This window comes from Mobula hypostoma, chromosome 24 (genome assembly GCF_963921235.1).
Source record: "Mobula hypostoma chromosome 24, sMobHyp1.1, whole genome shotgun sequence".
NCBI lineage: Eukaryota > Metazoa > Chordata > Chondrichthyes > Myliobatiformes > Myliobatidae > Mobula > Mobula hypostoma.
This window is the reverse complement of record NC_086120.1, coordinates 6,384,599-6,405,989: the sequence shown is the minus strand read 5'-3', so window position 1 is coordinate 6,405,989 and position 21,391 is coordinate 6,384,599. Positions and strand designations below refer to the sequence as shown.

The following is a 21,391-nucleotide window of genomic DNA, read 5'->3' as shown; positions in this document are numbered from 1 at the left end:
TGCAAGACAAATTCAATACCGTAGCATGCAAGTCGGATGCTGGCACCAAAGTGATGATTCTTCTTTGCTGCTTCAAAGTAGAAAAAAAAATTTTCCTTGTCACAATTTTATGATTTATTAACACAAGTTATAAATTACACTAGTAACCAGGGACAATATCACTGCTGCACTCATGGGGGACATAATGGAGGGGTTCAGATATCGAGTCCATTTGGGAAGAACTCAGTGATAGAAAGGGTGCAATCACACTGATGGGATTGTACAACAGATGCCCCCCCACCCCCCAAATAGCCATTGGGACTTTGAAAAACAGATATGTAATCAAATTAAGGAAATGTGTAAAAATAATAGGGTTGCTGTCATGGGAGATTTCAACTTTCCTAATATACACCTTCTTAGGGCAAGGCTTTAAATGTGGCAGAATTTCTGCATCCAGGAAGGATTTTTAAATCAATATGTGGATGGTCCAACGAGCGGCGGGTCCGTACTGGATCTGGTATTGGGTAATGGGCCCGGCCATTTCTGGTCAGGTCACTTGTCAGAGTGCTACTGGTATCATGTAACCCAGTACTACCTGTTGCATGGTTGGCCACTAAACCGGCTCCCCCTCCAGGCTTGCAGGACAAAATATAAGACCTGTCAAAGGGCGGATGAACCCTCTCGTAGAGTCAACGGCCATCTAGCAAACACGTGCCGTGAAGCGTGGAAAGGGCATCCCTTGCATCAAAGCTTGCTCTGGCCATTCACTGCAACAGAACTTCCCCCAGCCGTCTTGGACTCCACAACAGACAATAGGTGCAGAAGTAGGCCATTCAACCCTTTGAGCCAGCACCGCCATTCACTGTGATCATGGCTGATCATCCACAATTAGTACCCTGTTCCTGCCTTCTCCCCATATCCCTTGACTCCGTTATCTTTAAGAGCTCTATCTAATGCTTTCTTGAAAGAATCCAGAGAATTGGCCTCCACTGCCTTCTTAGGCAGAGCATTCCACAGTTCCACAACCCTCTGTGTGAAAAAGTTTTTCCTCAACTCTGTTCTAAATGGTCCACCCCTTATTCTTAAACTGTGGCCTCTGGTTCTGGACTCCCCCAACATCGGGGATATGTTTCCTGCCTCTAGTCTGTCCAATCCCTTAATAATTTTAAGTTGCTGGTGAACGCAGCAGGCCAGGCAGCATCTATTGGAAGAGGTACAGTCAAGGTTTCAGGCCGAGACCCTTCGGCAGGTGTGTGCACCCTTAATAATCTTATATGTTTCAATCAGATCCCCTCTCATCCTTCTAGATTCCAGTGTATACAAGCCTAGTCGCTCCAGTCTTTCAACATATGACACTCCCGTCATCCCTGGAATTAACCCAGTGAACCTACGCTGCACTCCCTCCATAGCAAGAATGTCCTTCCTCAAATTTGGAGACCAAAACTGCACACCATGCCGCTGGATTCCGGAGGGGATGTCGAGAGGGTGGGTCTGGACCTGCGCAACCCCCTACACGCCTAAAATCCACTCACGCACACGCTGTTCCTTTCTGAGGAGTGGGGTACCACCCCACTAACTGACTGAAAGGAACCATCATCATCCTGTGGGATGGATAGCCACAGAGAGGCAGAGGTTAGCAATTAGGGAACAGTGACCACAACTCCTCAACTTTCAGGATAGCTACAGATCAAGATAGGTATGGTCCTTGTGGGAGAGTTCTAAACTGCAGTGGAGCAAAATATGAGGAAATTAGGCAGAAACTAAGAAGCATTAATTGGGAACACCTTTTCTCTGTCAAGTCCACATCAGATAAGTGGAGGGTGTTTAAGATCAATTGCAGAGAGTACAGGAAAGCTATGTTCCTGTTAGGAGGAAGGACAGGGATGGAAATATAAGAGAGCCTTGGATATCCAGAAAGGTGATGAATTTAATCAAGAATAAAAAGGAAAAGTACATAAAGCTTCAGAAGTTAGGATCAAACGAAGCACACAGGGAGTATAAACGAGCCAGAAAAGAAGAAGGAAATCAGGAAAGCCAAGAGAGGCCACAAGAAGTCCTTGGCAAGTAGGATCAAGGTGAATCCCAAGGTATTCGATACATACATCAAGAGCAAGAGGATAACTGGGGAGAGAGTGGGATCACAAGGATAAAGGGGGGATGTTTGGATGCAAAGAAAGTGAGTGAAGTACTTAATGAGTACCTTAGTTCAGTATTCATCAAGGAAAAGGATACGGAGGACCAGAAGATCAGTGCTGAGTGTATAAATATGTTAGGGCATTCAGAGGTTGAGGAGGAGGAAATGTTGGGCTTCCTAATGAGTATTAAGGCAGATAAGTCCCTGGGGCCTGATTGGATTTACCCTAGATTATTGAAGGAGGCAAGATTCAAAATTGCTGCGGCCTTGACAGTATCTTCGTGTACTGTCTAGCCACAGGTGAGGTCCTGGAGGGCTGGCAAGTGGCTAATGTACTTCTATTTAAGAAGGAAACAAGGGAAAATTCTGGGAACTATAAATCAGTGAGTCTCACATCAGTTGTAGGGAAATTGCTGAAGAAAATCCTTAGGGATAGGATATATTAGCACTTGGAAACCCATGGCCTAATTAGGGGAAGCCAGCAAGGCTTTGTGCAGGGCAGGTTGTGTCTTACCAGCTTGATTGAGTTTTTTGACAAGGTGACGAGAGATTTGATGAGAGTAGGGCAGTGGATGTTATCTACATGGATTTTAGTAAGGCTTTTGACAAAGTCGTCATGGGAAGCTAATACAGAAGGTAAAGATGCATGGGGTCCATAGTGAATTGTTTGTTTGGATTCAGAAGTGGCTTGCACATCGAAGACAGAGGGTAATGGTTGCAGGGACTTATTTGAGCTGGAGGTCTGTAATCAGTGGAGGCCCACAGGGATCTGTGCTGCGACCTCTGCTATTTGAGATGTATATAAATGACCTGGATGAAAATGTAGATGGGTGGGTTGTTCAGTTTGTGGATAATACCAAGATTAGTAGAGTTGTGGATAGTGTTGAAGACTGACGAAGAATACAGTGTGATGTAGATCAGTAGTAGCTATGGGCATAGAAATGACAGATGGAACTTACCCCTGATAAATGTGAGGTGTTGCACCTTGGTAGGGTAAATGCAAACAGACAGACACTGTTAAGGGCAAGATCCTTAACAGTGTTTCTGAGTGGAGAGATCTTGGGATCCAAGTTCATAGCTCACTGAAAGTGGCTACACACGTTGATAAGGATGCTTATGGAGTGCTTGCTTTTATTAGTCGAGGGATTGAGTTCGAAAGTCAAGCAGTTATGTTGCAACTTTACAAAGCTCTGGTTGGGCCACATCTGGATTATTGCATACAGTTCTGGTCGCCTCACTATAGGAAAGATATTGACGTTTTGTAGAGGGTGCAGTAGAGGATTACCAGGATGCTGCCTGGTTTAGATGGCATGTGCTATCATCAGAGGCTGGATAAACTTGGGTTGTTTTCTCTGGAGTGACAGAGGCTGAGGGAAGATCAGATAGAGATTTACAAGAGAGGCACAGATAGAGTAGAGAGGGAATAGCTGTTTCTCAGGGTTGAAAAGTCTAATACCAGAGGACATGTGTTGAATGTGAGAGGGGTTAGGCTCAAAGGGGACGTAAGGAGCAAGAGTTGTGGATGCCTGGAATGTGCTGCCAGTTATGGTGGTAGAGGCAAATACATTACAGGCTTTTAAGAGATGTTTGGATAGTCAATATGGATGTAAGGAAGGTGACAGATAGGGACAATGTGCAAGTAGGAGGGATTAGTGTTTGGGTGTTTTTGATTTGCTTTTTAGCTGGTTCAGCACAATATTGTGGGCTGAATGGCCTGTTTCTGTACTGTACTATTCTATGTTCTATTGATACCAGCTACTTATATGCAAACCCAATAAGTTCAATTCTATTGTCAATTACAAATTTTAAGCAACAATAGCCAAGAGTCAGTGAACTCTTTGTCTCCAAACCCATATTTCCTATAATTAAAGCTTTTTTTCCTCCCACCACAAAAGAACAGCTACTTGGTCAACTCCGTTAGTTACAGGTCTCCAGACAGAGAGGCAGCCATCTGCAACCACTCTCTGGCTTTTTCTGCAAAGCCAATGTCTAATCCAATTTACTACTTCATTGCGAATGCCGAGTGACTAAACCTTCCTGACCAATGTCCAATGCGGGACCGGGTCAAAGGCCTTTTTAAAGTCTGTGTAAACAACATCCACTGCATTGCATTCATCAACTTTTCTGGTAACTTCCTTAAAAACTCTATAAGATTGGTTAGACACGACCTACCACGCACAAGCTATGTTGACTATCATTGATCAGTGCCCGTCTATCCAAATACTTATACATCTGGTCCCTTAGAATGCCTTCCGATATTTTCTCCACTACTGATGTCAGGCTCACCAGCCTATAATTTTCTGGCTTTTTCTTAGAGCCTTCCTTAAACAGGACAGGAGGCTGAGTTTATGAAGACAACGGCGCCTAACAGCAGCTCCTTTGCGTGCATCTTCAGAAACAGCTCTATTTTATCTTTGATAGCTCTTTTTTCCCCTTTCAAGTCTCTTTTGAAGACCCCGACCTGGAGTTACACGCTGACTTCAATTCTTTGCAGAAATGGGACCCGCTGTTGGGACTTCACCACCAGCTGCTTTTCGATATGCCAAGGATGCAGCCTAGAAGACAAGCGTGCCTTCAGGGTGTCAGATTTTTATGGGCTCTGGAGACGGGCGGATTCAAGGCCAGTGCTGCCGCCTGATACTTCGTGGGAGATGGAAGATTGTAAGCAGCAAGCTGGCTGCTGGTTATGTGCCTAGAGACCTGAGTTCTTTGGGCACAGAGTTTGGAAAAAGCAACGCAACAGACTTTTAATACCATAAATCAGTGAGTTGCTTTGTTATGTCTCCCATCTCGCTGTGAAATGGGGACACCTCTTCTTCTCTTATTAGGGAAAGAGAGAGCCTGTGGTATGTTGAATTGCTGGTGAATGAGTAGACTTTGGGGTACTGCAAGTCTGTGTCTTTATTGATACTTTGCTGCACGTTTGAGTGCTCGATGGGAGGTGCTGATGCTTTTTTGCTGGTGGTGGTGGTGGGTGTTGCTTTGAGGTTTGAACATTTAACTGTCATTCATTCTTTGGGGCACTCCTCTGTTTTTGTGGATGTTTGTGAAGAAAAAGAATTTCAGGATGTAGAAACATAGAAAACCTACATCACAATACAGGCCCTTCGGCCTATAAAGTTGTGCCGAACATCTCCCTAACTTAGAAATTACTAGGGTTACTCACAGCTCTCTATTTTTCTACCTATCCAAGTCTCTTAAAAGACCCTATTGTATCCACCTCCACCACCGCTGCCGGCAGCCCATTCCATGCACTCACCACTCTCTGTGTAAAAAACTTACCCCTGACATCTCCTCTGTACCTACTCCCAAGCACCTTAAAACTATGCCCTCTTGTGGCAGCCATTTCAGCTCTGGGAAAAAGCCTCTGACTATCCACACGATCGGTGCCTCTCATCATCTTATACATCTCTATCAGGTCACCTCTCATCCTCCATCGCTCCAAGGAGAAAAGGCTAAGTTCATTCAACCTGTTTACATAAGCAATGCTCCCCAATCCAGGCATCATCCTTGTAAATCTCCCCTGCACCCTTCCGATGGTTTCCACGTCCTTCCTGTAGTGAGGCGACCAGAACTGAGCTCAGTATTCCAAGTGGGGTCTGACCAGGGTGCTATATAGCTGCAACATTACTTCTCGGCTCCTAAATTCAATTCCACGATTGAAGAAGGCCAATACACTGTGTGCCTTCTTAACCACAGAGTCAACTTGCGCAGCTGCTTTGAGTGTCCTATGGACTCGGACCCCAAGATTCCTCTGATCCTCCACACTGCCAGGAGTCTTACCATTAATACTATATTCTGCCATCATATTTGACCTACCAAAATGAACCACTTCACACTTATCTGGGTTGAACTCCAACTGCCAATTCTCAGCCCAGTTTTGCATCCTATCAATGTCCTGCTGTAACCTCTGACAGCCCTCCACATTATCCACAACACCCCCAATGTATATAGTATACATTTCTCTGACATTAAATGTACCTATTGAAACAATGGAACAACAATCCTACAATCTTCCAGCTTCTCACCTGTGGTTAAGGATGTTTTAAATACCTCTGCTCCCTGCAATTTCTGCACTAGCCTCCGAAAGGGTCTGAGGTAACGTCCACCCTAATTTGCCTCAAGTCACCAAATATCTCCTCCTCTGTAATCTGTATATTGTCCATGACCTCACTATTGCTTTGTCTCACTTCTATAGACTATCCATCTCCCGAGTAAATACAGATGCAAAAAATCAATTTATAATTTCCCCATCTCTTCCAGCTCCACGCATAGATTAACACTGATCTTCCAGAGCACCAATTTGGTCCCTTGTTATTCTTTTGCTCTCAATATGTCTGTAGAAATGCTTAGGATTCTCTTTTACCTTATCTGCTACAGCAATCTCTCTTCTTTTAGCTTCCTGATTTCGTTCTTTAAATGTTCTCTTGCATTTCATATACACCTAAAGTACTTCCATTTATTTCTGCCTGCCTATATCTGCTTTGCACCTCCTTTTTCTTAACCAGGACCTCAATATCCCTCAAAAACCTGTTATTCTTGTGTTTTATCCAAACTCTTGTACTCTCAAAATTTCACTTTTGAAGGCCTTTCAGTTACACCTTTGCCAGAAACCAGCCTGTCCCAAACCATACTTGCTAGATTGTCTCTGATACCATCAAAATTGGTCTTTCTCCAGTTCGGAATCTCAACCGGAGGATCAGACCTACCCTGTTCCATAATTACCTTGAAATTAATGGTATTATGTTCAAAGTGTTCCCCTACACAAACTTCTGTCACCAGCTCTGTCTCATTCCCTAACAGGAGATCTAGTATCACCCTCTCTCAAGTTGGGTATTCTATGTACTGATTACGGAAACGTTACTTAACACATTTGAAAAACTCTTTCCCATCCAGCCCTTTTACAGTATGGGAGTCTCAATCAATACGTGGAAAATTAAAATCACCTACTATAACAAATAAATTCACATTCGAAGTGATTGCGCAACCACCAACTGCGACTCCAGCCTTGAACTCCAGGCCGGGTCTTTATGTGCTGCTATTGTGACTCCCATCTCCCCTTCCACCACCACTCCGCAGCCCCGTCTTCCTCAGATCCCACCGTCAACTCCTGGGCCCTCAGAGGCTCCATCTTCCTCTCACCCCAAACCTCCCCTCTCCACTGACACCACCAGCCTCCCCCCTCCCCCCTCTGATCCCAGCTCTCATCCGTGCCGGGTCTTTACCATCCCCTCCGACCTTCAACTGTCGGAGGCAGAACGCTCTGTTCTCAGTAAGGGCCTCACGTTTGTCCCCCTTCGCCCACACCTCAGCGAGTTCCGTGTTCGCCATGATGCGGAACTCTTCTCCCGCCGTCTCCGTCTCCGAGCCTACTTCTTCGGCAAGGACTCTTCCACCCCCACCGATGACCCCTTCTCCCGTCTTCAACCCTCCTCTTCTTCATGGACACCCCGCTCTGGTCTTCTGCCTGCTCTGGATCTCTTTATTGCTAACTGCCGACGGGACATCAACCGTCTCGACTTCACCGCACCTTGTCCCCATTCCAACCTCACACCTTCGGAACGCTCTGCTCTCCACTCCCTCCGCACTAATCCTAACCTTATTATTAAACCCGCCGATAAGGGGGGTGCTGTTGTAGTCTGGCGTACTGACCTCTACCTTGCCGAGGCACAGCGACAACTCGCGGATACCTCCTCTTATTTACCCCTCGATCGTGACCCCACTAAGGAGCACCAGGCCATTATCTCCCACACCATCACTGACTTTATCTGCTCAGGGGATCTCCCATCCACTGCTACCAACCTTATAGTTCCCACACCCCGCACTTCCCGTTTCTACCTCCTACCCAAGATCCACAAACCTGCCTGTCCTGGCTGACCTATTGTCTCAGCTTGCTCCTGCCCCATCGAACTCATTTCTGCATATCTCGACACTGTTTTATCACCCCTTGTTCAATCCCTTCCGACCTATGTTCGTGACACTTCTCACGCTCTTAAACTTTTCGATGATTTTAAGTTCCCTGGCCCCCACCGCTTTATTTTCACCATGGATGTCCAGTCCTTATATACTTCCATCCCCCATCAGGAAGGTCTCAAAGCTCTACGCTTCTTTTTGGATTCCAGACCTAATCAGTTCCCCTCTACCACCACTCTGCTCCGTCTAGCGGAATTAGTCCTTACTCTTAATAATTTCTCCTTTGGCTCCTCCCACTTCCTCCAAACTAAAGGTGTAGCTATGGGCACCCGTATGGGTCCTAGCTATGCCTGCCTTTTTGTTCGGTTTGTGGAACAATCTATGTTCCGTGCCTATTCTGGTATCTGCCCCCCACTTTTCCTTCGCTACATCGATGACTGCATTGGCGCTGCTTCCTGCACGCATGCAGAATTCGTTGACTTTATTAACTTTGCCTCCAACTTTCACCCTGCCCTCAAGTTTACCTGGTCCATTTCCGACAACTCCCCCCCTTTCTAGATCTTTCTGTCTCTGTCTCTGGAGACAGCTTATCCACTGATGTCCACTATAAGCCTACTGACTCTCACAGCTATCTGGACTATTCCTCTTCTCACCCTGTCTCTTGCAAAAACGCCATCCCCTTCTCGCAATTCCTCCGTCTCTGCCGCATCTGCTCTCAGGATGAGGCTTTTCATTCTAGGACGAGGGAGATGTCTTCCTTTTTTAAAGAAAGGGGCTTCCCTTCCTCCACTATCAACTCTGCTCTTAAACGCATCTCCCCCATTTCACGTACATCTGCTCTCACTCCATCCTCCCGCCACCCCACTAGGAATAGGGTTCCCCTGGTCCTCACCTACCACCCCACCAGCCTCCGGGTCCAACATATTATTCTCCGTAACTTCTGCCACCTCCAACGGGATCCCACCACTAAGCACATCTTTCCCTCCCCCGCTCTCTCTGCATTCCGCAGGGATCACTCCCTACACAACTCCCTTGTCCATTCGTCCCCTCCATCCCTCCCCACTGATCTCCCTCCTGGCACTTATCCGTGTAAGCGGAACAAGTGCTACACATGCCCTTACACTTCCTCCCTTACCACCATTCAGGGCCCCAAACAGTCCTTCCAGGTGAGGCATCACTTCACCTGTGAGTCGACTGGGGTGATATACTGCGTCCGGTGCTCCCGATGTGGCCTTTTATATATTGGCGAGACCCGACGCAGACTGGGAGACTGCTTTGCTGAACATCTACGCTCTGTCCGCCAGAGAAAGCAGGATCTCCCAGTGGCCACACATTTTAATTCCACATCCCATTCCCATTCTGACATGTCTATCCACGGCCTCCTCTACTATAAAGATGAAGCCACACTCAGGTTGGAGAAACAACACCTTATATTCCACCTGGGTAGCCTCCAACCTGATGGCATGAACATCGACTTCTCTAACTTCCGCTAAGGCCCCACCTCCCCCTCATACTCCATCTATTACTCATTTTTATGCACACATTCTTTCTCTCACTCTCCTTTTTCTCCCTCTGAATATACCTCTTGCCCATCCTCTGGGTCACCCCCCCCCCCGTCTTTCTTCTCAGACCTCCTGTCCCATGATCCTCTCGTATTCCTTTTGCCTATCACCTGTCCAGCTCTTGGCTCTATCCCTCCCCCTCCTATCATTTTGGATCTCCCCCTCCAACTTTCAAATCCCTTACTCACTCTTCCTTCAGTTAGTCCTGACGAAGGGTCTCGGCCTGAAACGTCGACTGTACCTCTTCCTACAGATGCTGCCTGGCCTGCTGCGTTCACCAGCAACTTTGATGTATGTTACTCTAACAACTCTTAAGTTTCTTGCAATAGTCTGCAATCTCTGAACTTATTTGCTCCTCTAAATCCCGCAGACTGTTGGGTGGTGTATAATATAACCCTATTAATGTGGTCATAACCCTTCTTTTCCTCAGTTCTACTCACAAAATCTCACTGGATGAGCTCTCCAGTCTGCCCTGACTGAGCACTGCCATGTTTTCCCTAACTAGTAATGCCACCCTGCCCTCCTTAATCCCCTCTGCTTTATCACGTCTGAAACAACGAAACCCCAGAACATTAGGTGCCAGTCCTAGCCCTCCTGCAACCAAGTCTCACTATTGGCTACAACATCATAATTCTATGTGCTGATTCATGCCCTAAGCTCATCCGCCTTTCTTACAGTACTCCTTGCATTGAAATATATGTAGCTCAGAACATTAGTCCCAACACGCTCAACCTTTTGTTTGCTGATTTTGCACGCAGGCTTAATAACATCTTTCACCAGAATTACTCCACCATCTGTTTTGGTGCTTTGGTTCCCATCCCTCTGCAACTCTAGTTTAAACTCCTTCTGTGCAGCATTAGCAAACCTTCTCTCTGGGATAGGATATCATTCCCCTTCAGTTCAGGTGCAGACTGTCCCATCTATACAGGTCCCACCTTCCCTGGAAGAGGGTCCAATGATCCAAATATTTGAAGCCCTACCTCTGCACTAACTCCTTAACCACTTGTTAAACTGTATGATTTTCCTAATTCATTAGCACGTGACACAGGTAGCAATCATGAGATTACAACCCTGGAGGTCTTGTCCTTTAACTTAGCACCTAACTGCCTGAACTCGCTTTACAGGACCTCATCACCCATCCTATTCATGTCATTTGTACCAACATGGACCATGACCTCTGGCTGTTCACGCTCCCACTTAAGAATGCTGTAGACTTGATCTGAGATGTCACTGACCCTGGTACTCAAGAGGCAACAAACCATTCAGAAATCTTGTTCTCGTCCACAGAACCTGCTTTCTGTTCCCCTAACCAATGAATCCCCTATCTCTGCAGGTTGCCTCTTCTCCCCGCTTCCCTTCTGAGCCACAGAACCAGGCTCAGTGCTAGAGACCTGCTTGCCCCCAAAGTGGTATGCTTATTACTAAGTGGAATGGCCACAGGTGTACTCTGCACTGGCTGCCTATTCCCCTTCCCTCTCCTGAGAATCACCCAGCTGCCTACCTCCTGTAGCTTAGGGGTGACTATCCATCTCCCTGTAGCTCCGATCTATCACCTCCTCAAGGCCACCTAACTGGAGGTCTCCCAGAGTTCCCACATCTCACAAACAGAACATTCCAGTAACTCTGGATCCATTCTCAGTGCACTAGGTAAGTTCTAACAGAAAAACTTACTAGACACTTACTTAAAGCCTCCGCCTGTTCTTGTCCAAGCCTATTGAGCCAAAGCGTACCACTAACACTGACCTGCTCAAACAATAGCCGCTCGGCTTACACCTCCTTTCTTTTTATTGGCTGAAACAATGACTCACTCCTGGCAAGACTTACAGTTTTCAAATGGCTCATGCATTGCAAAATGTAGCAACACATCCACAGTTTACACCTCCACTCTACATGAAGGCCAGTGGACAGGTAGTGAGGACACTTGTGGATGTTGGGCTGTCCCAGGTTGTTTCCAGGATCAGGTGCCCATGTGAGAGTTGGCATGAAGGCCAGATAGTCAGCACACCCACAGTTTTACTCTGGAGTTTGGGATCCCATCATCAGCTACTCTGGAGCTTGATACCCACAATCAGAGGCTAAAAGTTGACTGGAAGTTCAAAAATCTTATCCTGATGGCCAAAGTGTGGAGACTTGCCCTGGAACTGCAAGGCAGTCTGTGTGTGTGGTGTGTGTGTTGGGCTGAGTGGGAGGGAGGAAGGAAACGGGCTTAGTTTGCTGTTGTTATTTTGTTGTGTTCTGTTTCATTGTGTTTTGTGTTGCTCTGCCAAGCATTGTGGACATGCTATGATGGCACCAGAATGTGGGACACCTGCAGGTTGATCCCAGCACATTCCTAGGTGTGTTCACTAATGCACATGATGCTGTATGTACGTGATAAAAAAAACCTCAATCTAAGTACTTTAATGAAGTATCATAGAGCTGAAAACAATTACCCACTAATTGCAAATTTTTTATCTGGATGACATGCTCATGCAAATTAATCTTCTGCTTTTTCACCTTTCCAGTTCATCTCTTCTGCAGACTCTGATGCCTGCTTAGATAAGGTTTCACTGCTAAGGGCATCCCTTTGAAGCCTCACCTACTCAGCAATTCTTCATTTATGAACCTGGGATGTTTTTCTGTAACCTAGCGTGACCCCTTTCAAAGGAGCCTAAAACAGTGAAATAGCTTGCAAATATATACCCATAGAATTTACTAAATATCATTTCCAATTCTGTTTCCTTTCATTGAACTGCCCATCTGAACCTTTTCATTTCATTTACGCTGGTCTTATTGTCCAATAGTTTAAAATATGTATTACAATGCCAGACGTTTTTGCAATGGCGGCAGATGTTCAAATCAAATCAAATCAAGTTTAATTATCATTCAATACCATACACAAGGCCTTCATCCTGCCTTGTGTAGCTGGATCCTGGACTTCCTATCAGATTATCGGCAGGTGGTAAGAGTGGGCTCCCTCACCTCTGCTCCTTTGATCCTCAACACATGTGCCCCTCAGGGTTGAGTACTAAGCCCCTCCTTTACGCTCTGTATACCCATGACTGTGTCGCCACCCACAGCTCCAATCTGATAATTAAATTTGCAGACGACACTACACTGATTGGCCTAATCTCAAATAATAATGAGGAACCCAACAGAGAAGACATCACCATGACACAGTGGTTTCAAGAAAACAACCTCTCCCTCAATGTGGCAAAAACAAAGGAGCTGGTTGTGGACTACAGGAGGAATGGAGACAGGCTAAATCCTATTGACATCAATGGATCTGGGGTTGAGAGGGTAAACAGCTTTAAGTTCCTTTGCATAAAAATCACCGAGATTCTCACGTGGTCTGTACATATTGGCTATGTGGTGAAAAAGGCACAACAGTGCCTCTTTCACCTCAGACAGTTGAAGAAGTTTGGTATGGGCCCCCGAATCCTAAGAACTTTCTACAGGGGCACAATTGAGATCATCCTGACTGGCTGCATCACTGCCTGGTATGGGAATTGTACCTCCCTCAATCACAGGACTCTGCAGAGAGTGGTGCAGACAGCCCAGCACATCTGTAGATGTGAACTTCCCATGATTCAGGATATTTACAAAGTCAGATGTGTAAAAAGGGCCCGAAGGATCATTGGAGACCCGAGTCACCCCAATCACAAACTGTTCCCGTTGCTACCATCCGGGAAACAGTACAGAAGCATAAAAGCCAGGACCAACAGGCTCCGGGACAGCTTCTTCCACCAGGTCATCAGACTGATTAATTCATTCTGATGCAACTGTATTTCTATGTTATATTGACTATCCTGTTGTACATAATATTTATTATAAATTACTATAATTGCATATTTAGATGGAGATGTAACGCAAAGATTTTTACTCCTCATATATATGAAGGATCTAAGTAATAAAGTTAATTCAATTCAGATACAGAATGAGACAGCCTTCCTCTGGACCAAGGTGCAAAACATTCAAATAGCAAGCAAGCATTCAAAAATTAACAAATAACATAATTCAAAATATCAAGCAAAGAAGCAGATGTTTCCGAAGATCCAGGCGACTTCTTCCAGTTCATTAGCGAAACAGTTTATTCTTCTTTCATGCCTGTCTATTCTTTTCTAGATGGCTGGAGTCCTGTCACAGTGTGTGATCTATAACTGCACCTCAAACTATGGTTCTGCATGGGAGGTGGGTTCTTATTCTTAGACTCGCTGTGTGGCCTGGATGCCATGCCCCTTTGGGGCAGCCCCATGGATGACTCAGTTCCTTGCCGATGTTGCAGGCTGAAGCATCACACGAGATTGAAGTATTGAGAGAGCAAGTGGTGTGCACTGCTTTTGGAAGACCCCTGCACCCGAGCGATCTCTCCCTCTCTCTCGATGGTAAGCAAGTCTGTTGGTCCTTGAGTTGCTGTCTTGGACAAGCGATGTGGCAGATTGTAACATTGAAACAGCGAGCTGCTGGTCTCCCCTCTCATTGTTGCAGGAGCGATCTCAATCTCTCTCTCGCTAGTGAAAGAGCCTGTCTGAGATGTCGAAGAGTTGGGATGGACAATAATGTTTGATGAACTCTAGATCATGGTTTCTTTGGGGGCTTTACTATTGCTTGTATGGTGGGTGGTGGGGGTTGATGATTCTGCTGGAACAAGTGGAGGGAGGGGGAGGGTTGGGGCTTTGCTGCTGTTTGTACATGTAAGTTGTTCTAATGTTTTCTGTCATTCATTCTTTGGGGTTTTTTCTGTTTTGTGGATGTCTGTGAAGAGTAAGAATTTCAGGCTGTACATTGTATATGTTCTCTGATATTAAATTGAACCATTGACACTTTAGCAGAAACATCATCTTTCATCTCAATTAGCCTTAAAAGGGAGCTGTGATTTACCATGTTGTTTCATTGGATTCTTTTTTCCAATGGGTAAAAGCCCACAGGAATGTTTTTGAAATATCAGGATTCGTCCATACACAAAACAGATAAGAATGTACACTGATAAAATAAAATCACTGGTCAACTCCAATGTTCCTTGTCAAATCATTTCCTATTCATTCTGACAGAATAGGGTAAAAAGCATTACTTACGTGCCTTCAATGTTATTGTGTACTCTATTGTTGGTTTAAAAATCAAAAACAATCTCACTTGGAACTTAACAAGAAACATTTAATTATCAAAATCCAGCCAAATGTAGGAAATATCTGTATCATTATTTAGGAGTGATGTCGTGGTTTTTTAAAAATGCCTGTGAGATTGATGAATACCACAGTAGCTTAGCAATTGACTCTCTGATTCTCACTGGGGACTAGTAAATCCATTACCTTTGCTGCTGACATAAAAATTACAGATCCCTTACTACAAAATTTTAAAGTTACAAATCCAAAATTAGAAGTTTTCAAAGCCCTTTCAAATCAGTGAAATGTCAGTGAAAAGCCATCAATTTCAAGCATGTTCATATCTATGATGTAGATCTTAACAAGACGTCTTTAGCCCAACTATAATTATCATTTGTGGTTGTTGGTCAGAACAAACACAACATAAAATGGTCACAACTGTGAAAAGCAATCAACTTGGTTTCATGACATCAATGTCTTAGGCCCAGCCAGCCACATCATTAGTAACTAGCCATCATTAGCGCAAAATTAGATTAGCTGAGGAAGTTGGTTGTATTGTTTATGGACAATTGCGTAATTTTCAGTGCTTTTTACAACTACTCAGATAGTCCAGCATGCAGCAAGACTTGAACAATAGGTATGGGCTGATAAATGCAAAGTACAATTCATTACATGAGTATTAGGCCATCACTCCTCTATGACATTTAATAATGTGACCAACATTCTGACAGTGAGGTGAATAACTTGTAACCAGAAACTTTACAGGATCAGCCACATAAACTGTGTAACTATTAGCATAAGTCATCCATTAATAACTTCTCAAAGATGTTTCACAAACCATGTCAGGAACTTGGGGGTATTTTTTTACTCACTTTAACAAAGCTCAAAGTATCCAAGACAGAGTATCATAACTGACCACCAGAGCACTGTAGCTGTAGTGCATACCATCTGGAAAATGCCTTATATCAGCCTGGCAAAGATGTTACATAGCATTTTCCAAGTGCACAACCTCCACTGCACAGAAAGACGTGAAGAATATCTCTATTAGCAACTTCTCCTCATTGCCTCATACTACACTGATTTAGAAATACAATTGCCATTTCTTTACCCTTAGAGGTTCAAAATTCTAGAAAGTTTAACAACATTGTGAGAGTATTTTCACCACAAAGATTGCAGTCATTAAAGATAGTACACCTCTACCTTTTCCAAGGTCTATTAAATATGGGCTTAAGTACTGGCCTTCTTAACAACATCCACATCTTGGGAATGTAAAAAAAAATTCAACTGCCTGGCCCGAAAATTGTCGTCGTGTGTTCACGCTCATTACTAACTAAAAAATTAAAGCAGAGGAAAAACAAAGTTGGAGCAGGGAGCATTGTACAACAAATATGAACTTAAAAACGTCAATGCAAGATAGCAACATAAGCTACAGGTATTTAAAGATGATTTCAGAATGTGTTAGGTTTCATTCCATTGTTACTAGCAACTGTTTTTATGCTATTACCTTTACCAATTCCTTTTAAAAAGTAAATAGACATGTAAAATAAAAAGATACTACTTTGCTTATTAAAGTTTTACAACCAGTTGTGAAATTTTCTTTTCTCCCATGCAAGATGATGACAAAAGCTTACCGTGAAAGGACACACTCTTGAGTTTACTTTTACTGACAGGTAGGGGGGATACTGGTCTTCCTGAATCAATTCAGTATCTGTATGACAAATCCTTAAAAATGAAGTAACATATACATTCAGGGTTAACTGAGAAAAAGAATTGCAAGCTTTTTCAAGAGCATTAACAATACACACTCTTTAATACTCTTGTCAGAAAACAAAAGGTGCTGTTCCGATATTAGTTCTATCATTGCTAGAATTAAAATTATGTTAGTTCCAACCATCTGTCTTCCATGTTACAATCAGTAATTTGGCAATTAGAAAACAAATTCTCTTGACAAGTCAATACTGCTGCTTACTGAGAAAAATCAGAGTATTTCCCCTTTTTTGTAGTACATTCAATTTCTGATTGCAGTATGTATCCACTTACAAAATGAGAAAAGATGAAAAAATTGTTTGTTTAAAAAAAAGTGGATCGGACCATTATTCCATCTATCTTATTCGGGGATATACTTACCAAAACACTAGATGTTCAAATAGTTATCTTAGCTCTCATCTACAATAAATAACTAGGATTTAATCTTACATTGGCTTCACATATGATAAACAGACAGTCATTAGTTATTACTAGTCTCAACACCTTCAGTGCAGAGTCGATGTACTTAAATCAAAATTTACAATGTAGTCACGCCAACTCATTTTTGGAATACAAAGTTCCCGAATATTAGTAGTCATGACCACAGAAACATTCTGAAAATCTGTCCTGCATAGCATAAGCACAACTTCAGCTATCCATTGCCTTTATTAGATAACAAAATTATACCACTATTAAAGCAGGTAATGTTGCTACATTAGAAATTGCGCACACCTCTTATAATGCATGAAAACAGAAAATGCTGAAAATATTCAATGAATTAGGCAATATCTCTGGAGAGAAACAGATGACCTCCCATTGACCCAAGATGTTAATTCTCTCTCTACAGATGCCCCCTTCGGAGTATTCCAGCAGTTTTGTTTTTGGTTCAGATTTACAGCATCTGCAGAATTTTTGTTTTTCTGTAATATGCACCCAATTATGCTTTTGATTAAACTCCATTCTAATAAAACAATAAATATCAAGAGATCATAACTAGCTTCTTCCACTCGCTTTTAACATGCCAGTAGGAATGCCAAAAGTTATATCCACTGTGAGATGAGCTGTCTGCTTTTATATAGGCAGCGCATTTATCACCACTCAGGACGTCCCTGACTTTGTGTCCTCCTGGTATTATTTTTGATTTCCAGCATCTACAGTTTTCATTTAAAATTTTATTTTGCAATTTTCCAACATGTTTGAGGAAAAATTCAGAGGTTATGACAAATATTTTGTTTTAGTTGAAGGGTAATTACAAGACATAACAGCAACACTTTCAGTCTGAGAAAAGGCAGCTGATAAACTAAATCATAATTTCAGTCAGGGGCTGTTAACATGACCTCATTGCCTTTGCCAAGGCAGATACTGAAAATTACTGCACTGTCCATCACCAAACCCACTCGAGTATCTCCATCAGCTTGGCTCAAAACATCATCAGCAACAGAAGAGCTACTGCTAGAAGGTCAACGTCAGCCCCAATACACAAAAGGTAATGCTCATCAGTTAGTGCCTCACAGTTGACCTGTCAACTCCCAGCTTTGACACGAGCTAGAATGTCCACATCTTATGGACTACTGTCAGGTTCATCATAATCATCCTGCAAAGACACATTTGGCTCTATCAAGAGCAACCATGACAAGTCTGATGAGAGTCACTGAACGATCAAAGAGCTAATTATCAGTAAATGTTGAGCTTTCCTGATTGGAAGCTTCAAAGTTCAAGCAGTCCAGTAGGCACCTGAAGGCAGATGTCTTGTGCGATATAAAGAACAGATAGTGGATAGAGAAAAATCACAACTTGCTGACAGCCATGAGTGTGTGGTCTCTTCAGTACTCTTCAGGGCATCCAGATCCCAAACATCTAAGGCCTTGGGTTAAAGACAAAGTCATCATGGCAGAAAGCCAGTCAATGCCTGCCAAAATAAATACTTCAAAGAACTTCTTATCTGTAACTTGGTTTTGACATGAGCACCCTTGACATCATCCCAGAGCAAACCATTTAGTTCAATTTCACTGCAACAAGTCAAGACCCTATCCTAACTAAATAACAAGGACTCACGAAAAAACAGCTGAAGTTGTAAAATATGTAGGACTTCAGTCATAAGCGCAATCTTCAAGAAGAGAAATTAGTCTGACTGCAGCAACTGTAGATTAATATTCCTGCCATCTTCCTCAATTGTTAATTGAAGTTCAAGACCTTAGATCTGGCATAAAACTTGTGATATACTAGGCAGCAGGATCGCTGGACCCTCCATCTGCTTCACAGTCACAGTAATGTTACTTATACCAGACACCTAAGGTATTGGAATATTACCATCAATCCTGTCACTACAAAATCATTTAACTTGAAGTTCAAAGTAAATTTTTATCAGAGAACATATGTGTCACCACATACAACTCTGAGATTCTTTTTTCTGAGGGCATACTCAGCAAATCTATAGAATAGTAACTATAACAGGATCAATGAAAGATCAAGCAGAGTGTAGAAGACAACAAACTATGCAAATGCAAACATAAATAAATAGCAATAAATAATGAGAACATGAAATAAGATAAAGCATCGTTAAAATGAGATCATTGGTTGTGGGAGCATCTCGTACAGATTGAGTGCAGTTATCCCCTTCTGTTTAAGAGCCTGATGATTGAGGGTAGTCACTGTTCTTGTACCTGGTGGTGTGAGTCCTGAGGTTCTTGTACCTGGTGGTGTGAGTCCTGAGGTTCTTGTACCTTCTACTTGATGGCAGCAGCAAGCAAAAGAGCATGACCTGGATGGCAAGGACCTTTGATGATGGATGTTGCTTTCCTCCAACTGTGTGTCACTTAGATGTGCTCAATGTTTGGGAGGGCTTTACCCATGAAGTACTAGGCTGAATCTATTATCTTTTGTAGGATTTTCCCTTCAAAGGCATTGGTGTATCCATACCAGGCCATGATGCAGTCAGTCAATACACTCTCCACATCTATAGAAGTTTGTCAAAGTTTTTGATGTCATGCTGAATCTCCGCAGACTCCTATGGAAGTAGAGGTGCTGTCGTGCTTCCTTTGCAATTACATTTCTATGATGGGTCCAGGATGGGTGCTCTGAGATAGTAACACCCAGGAATTTAAAGTTCCTGACCCTCTCCACCTCTGAACCTTGGATGAAGACTGGCTCATGGACCTCTGGTTTCCCTCTCTGAAGTCTATAATCACCTCCTTGGTCTTGCTGACATTGTTGTTCTGACACCACTCAGCCAAATGTTCAATCTCCCTCCTGTATGCTGATTCATCACCAACCTTAACATGGCCCACACAGTGGTCTCATCAGCCACACAGTCATAGGTTCAAAGTAAGTAGAAAAGGGGGCTAAGCACACAGCCCTGTGGTGCACCTGTGCTGTTGGGAGATTGTGGAGGAGATTTTGCCAATCTGAACTGGCCGAGGTCTGCAAATGAGGAAATCCACGATCCAAATGCACAAGGAGGTACTGAGGACTAAGTCTTGGGAGTTCACTGATTAGTTTTGAAGGAATTGTGTATTAAATGCTGAGCTGTAAAGAGCATCACGATGCATACACCTTTGTTGTCCAGCTGTTCCAGGGTTGTGTGAAGAGCCAGTGGGATGGCAGCTGCTGTAGACCTGTTGCTCCGGTAGGCAAACTGGAGCAGCTACAAGTCGTCTCTCACATAAAAGCTCATATGTTTCATCACCACCCTCTCAAAACATTTCCTCTGTGGATGTAAGTGCAACTGGGCGTAGTCATTGAAACAGGTCACCATGTTATTCTTGGTTAAATTGAAGCCTACTTCAAGCAGGCAGATACCACACACTGCCAAGGTAAGAGGTTGTAAACATCAGTGAACACAACAGCCAGTTGGCAAACACAGGTCCTTAGTATGCAGCTAGGTAGTCTGTCCGGTCCGGAAGTTTTCCTTGGATTCACCCTCCTGAAGGCAGCCCACACATCAGCTTCAGATACTGAGATCAAAGGATCATCAGGAGATGTGGGGGTTCACGATGGTTCCTTCATGTTCTGATGGTCAAAGCAAGCAGAGAAGGCATTGAGGGCATCTGAAAGCAAGCCCCGCTGTCCCCATGTCGCTTGATTTAACTTTGAAGGAGGTTCTCGCATTCAAGCGCTGTCATAACTGTCGAACATCCTATGTTGATTCAAATTTGTCGCAGTATCTCCACTTTGCCCATGAAATGGCTTTCCGAGATCATACCAGCATTCTTGGTCTCCAGACTTGAATGCCTCCGATCTGGCAACTTGGCAAATTTCAAATTTCATGGCTCATCTAGGGCTTCTGAATGGGGAAGACTCTGAACACACTCATCTAGCCTGTAGGTGCACACTCAGTGATTAAGGAACAGCTTCTTTCCCTCTACCATATGATTCCTAAACGGACATTGAACCCATGAAAAGTACCTCAAATCTTTTAATGTATATTATTTTTGTTTTGCACTATTTTTAATCTATTTGATATATAGACACACACACACACATATATATCTGTGTGTGTGTGTGTGTGTGCTCGCGCGCGCACGCGCGTATCTATACACACACACTTATGGTAATTGATTTATTTATTTTTTTCTTTCTATATTATCACTTATTGCATTGTACTGCTACTGCTAAGTTAACAAATTTTACACATGCCGGTGATAATAAACCTGATTCTGATTTAAAACTCTGTTAATATAGTCATTCAGATCCACAGATGAATGCTTGAACAAAGCCCAGTCTATGACTCAAAGCAATCCTGTAAATATTCCTCTGCCTCATGTGAACACCTCTGAGTTGTTTTAATCGCTGTAGCCTTGCTTTTTAGGCTAAGTCTGTATTCAGGTAGTAAGAGGACAGCCAAGTGGTCTGATTTACCAAAGTGCACCCTAGGCAAGGAACAATAAGCATTCCTTATTGTAGTGTAGCAGTAGTCTAGTGTGCTGCAGCCTCTGGTGCTGCAGGTTATATGTTGGTGATAATTGGCAGGGTTTTCT

The 21,391-nt window shown here is 43.5% G+C and overlaps 1 protein-coding gene across 4 annotated transcripts in view; it reads right to left on the bottom strand.

Annotated features, from left to right (window-relative positions):
* Positions 1-21,391, bottom strand: part of LOC134337375 (E3 SUMO-protein ligase PIAS4-like) — a 120,928-nt gene that overhangs the window by 16,775 nt on the left and 82,762 nt on the right. For all 4 annotated transcript variants that reach the window (XM_063032334.1, XM_063032335.1, XM_063032337.1 and 1 more), the window contains one exon: positions 16,301-16,391. In XM_063032334.1, coding sequence (XP_062888404.1) covers positions 16,301-16,391 — 91 coding nt within the window. The remainder of the gene's footprint in view (positions 1-16,300; positions 16,392-21,391) is intronic.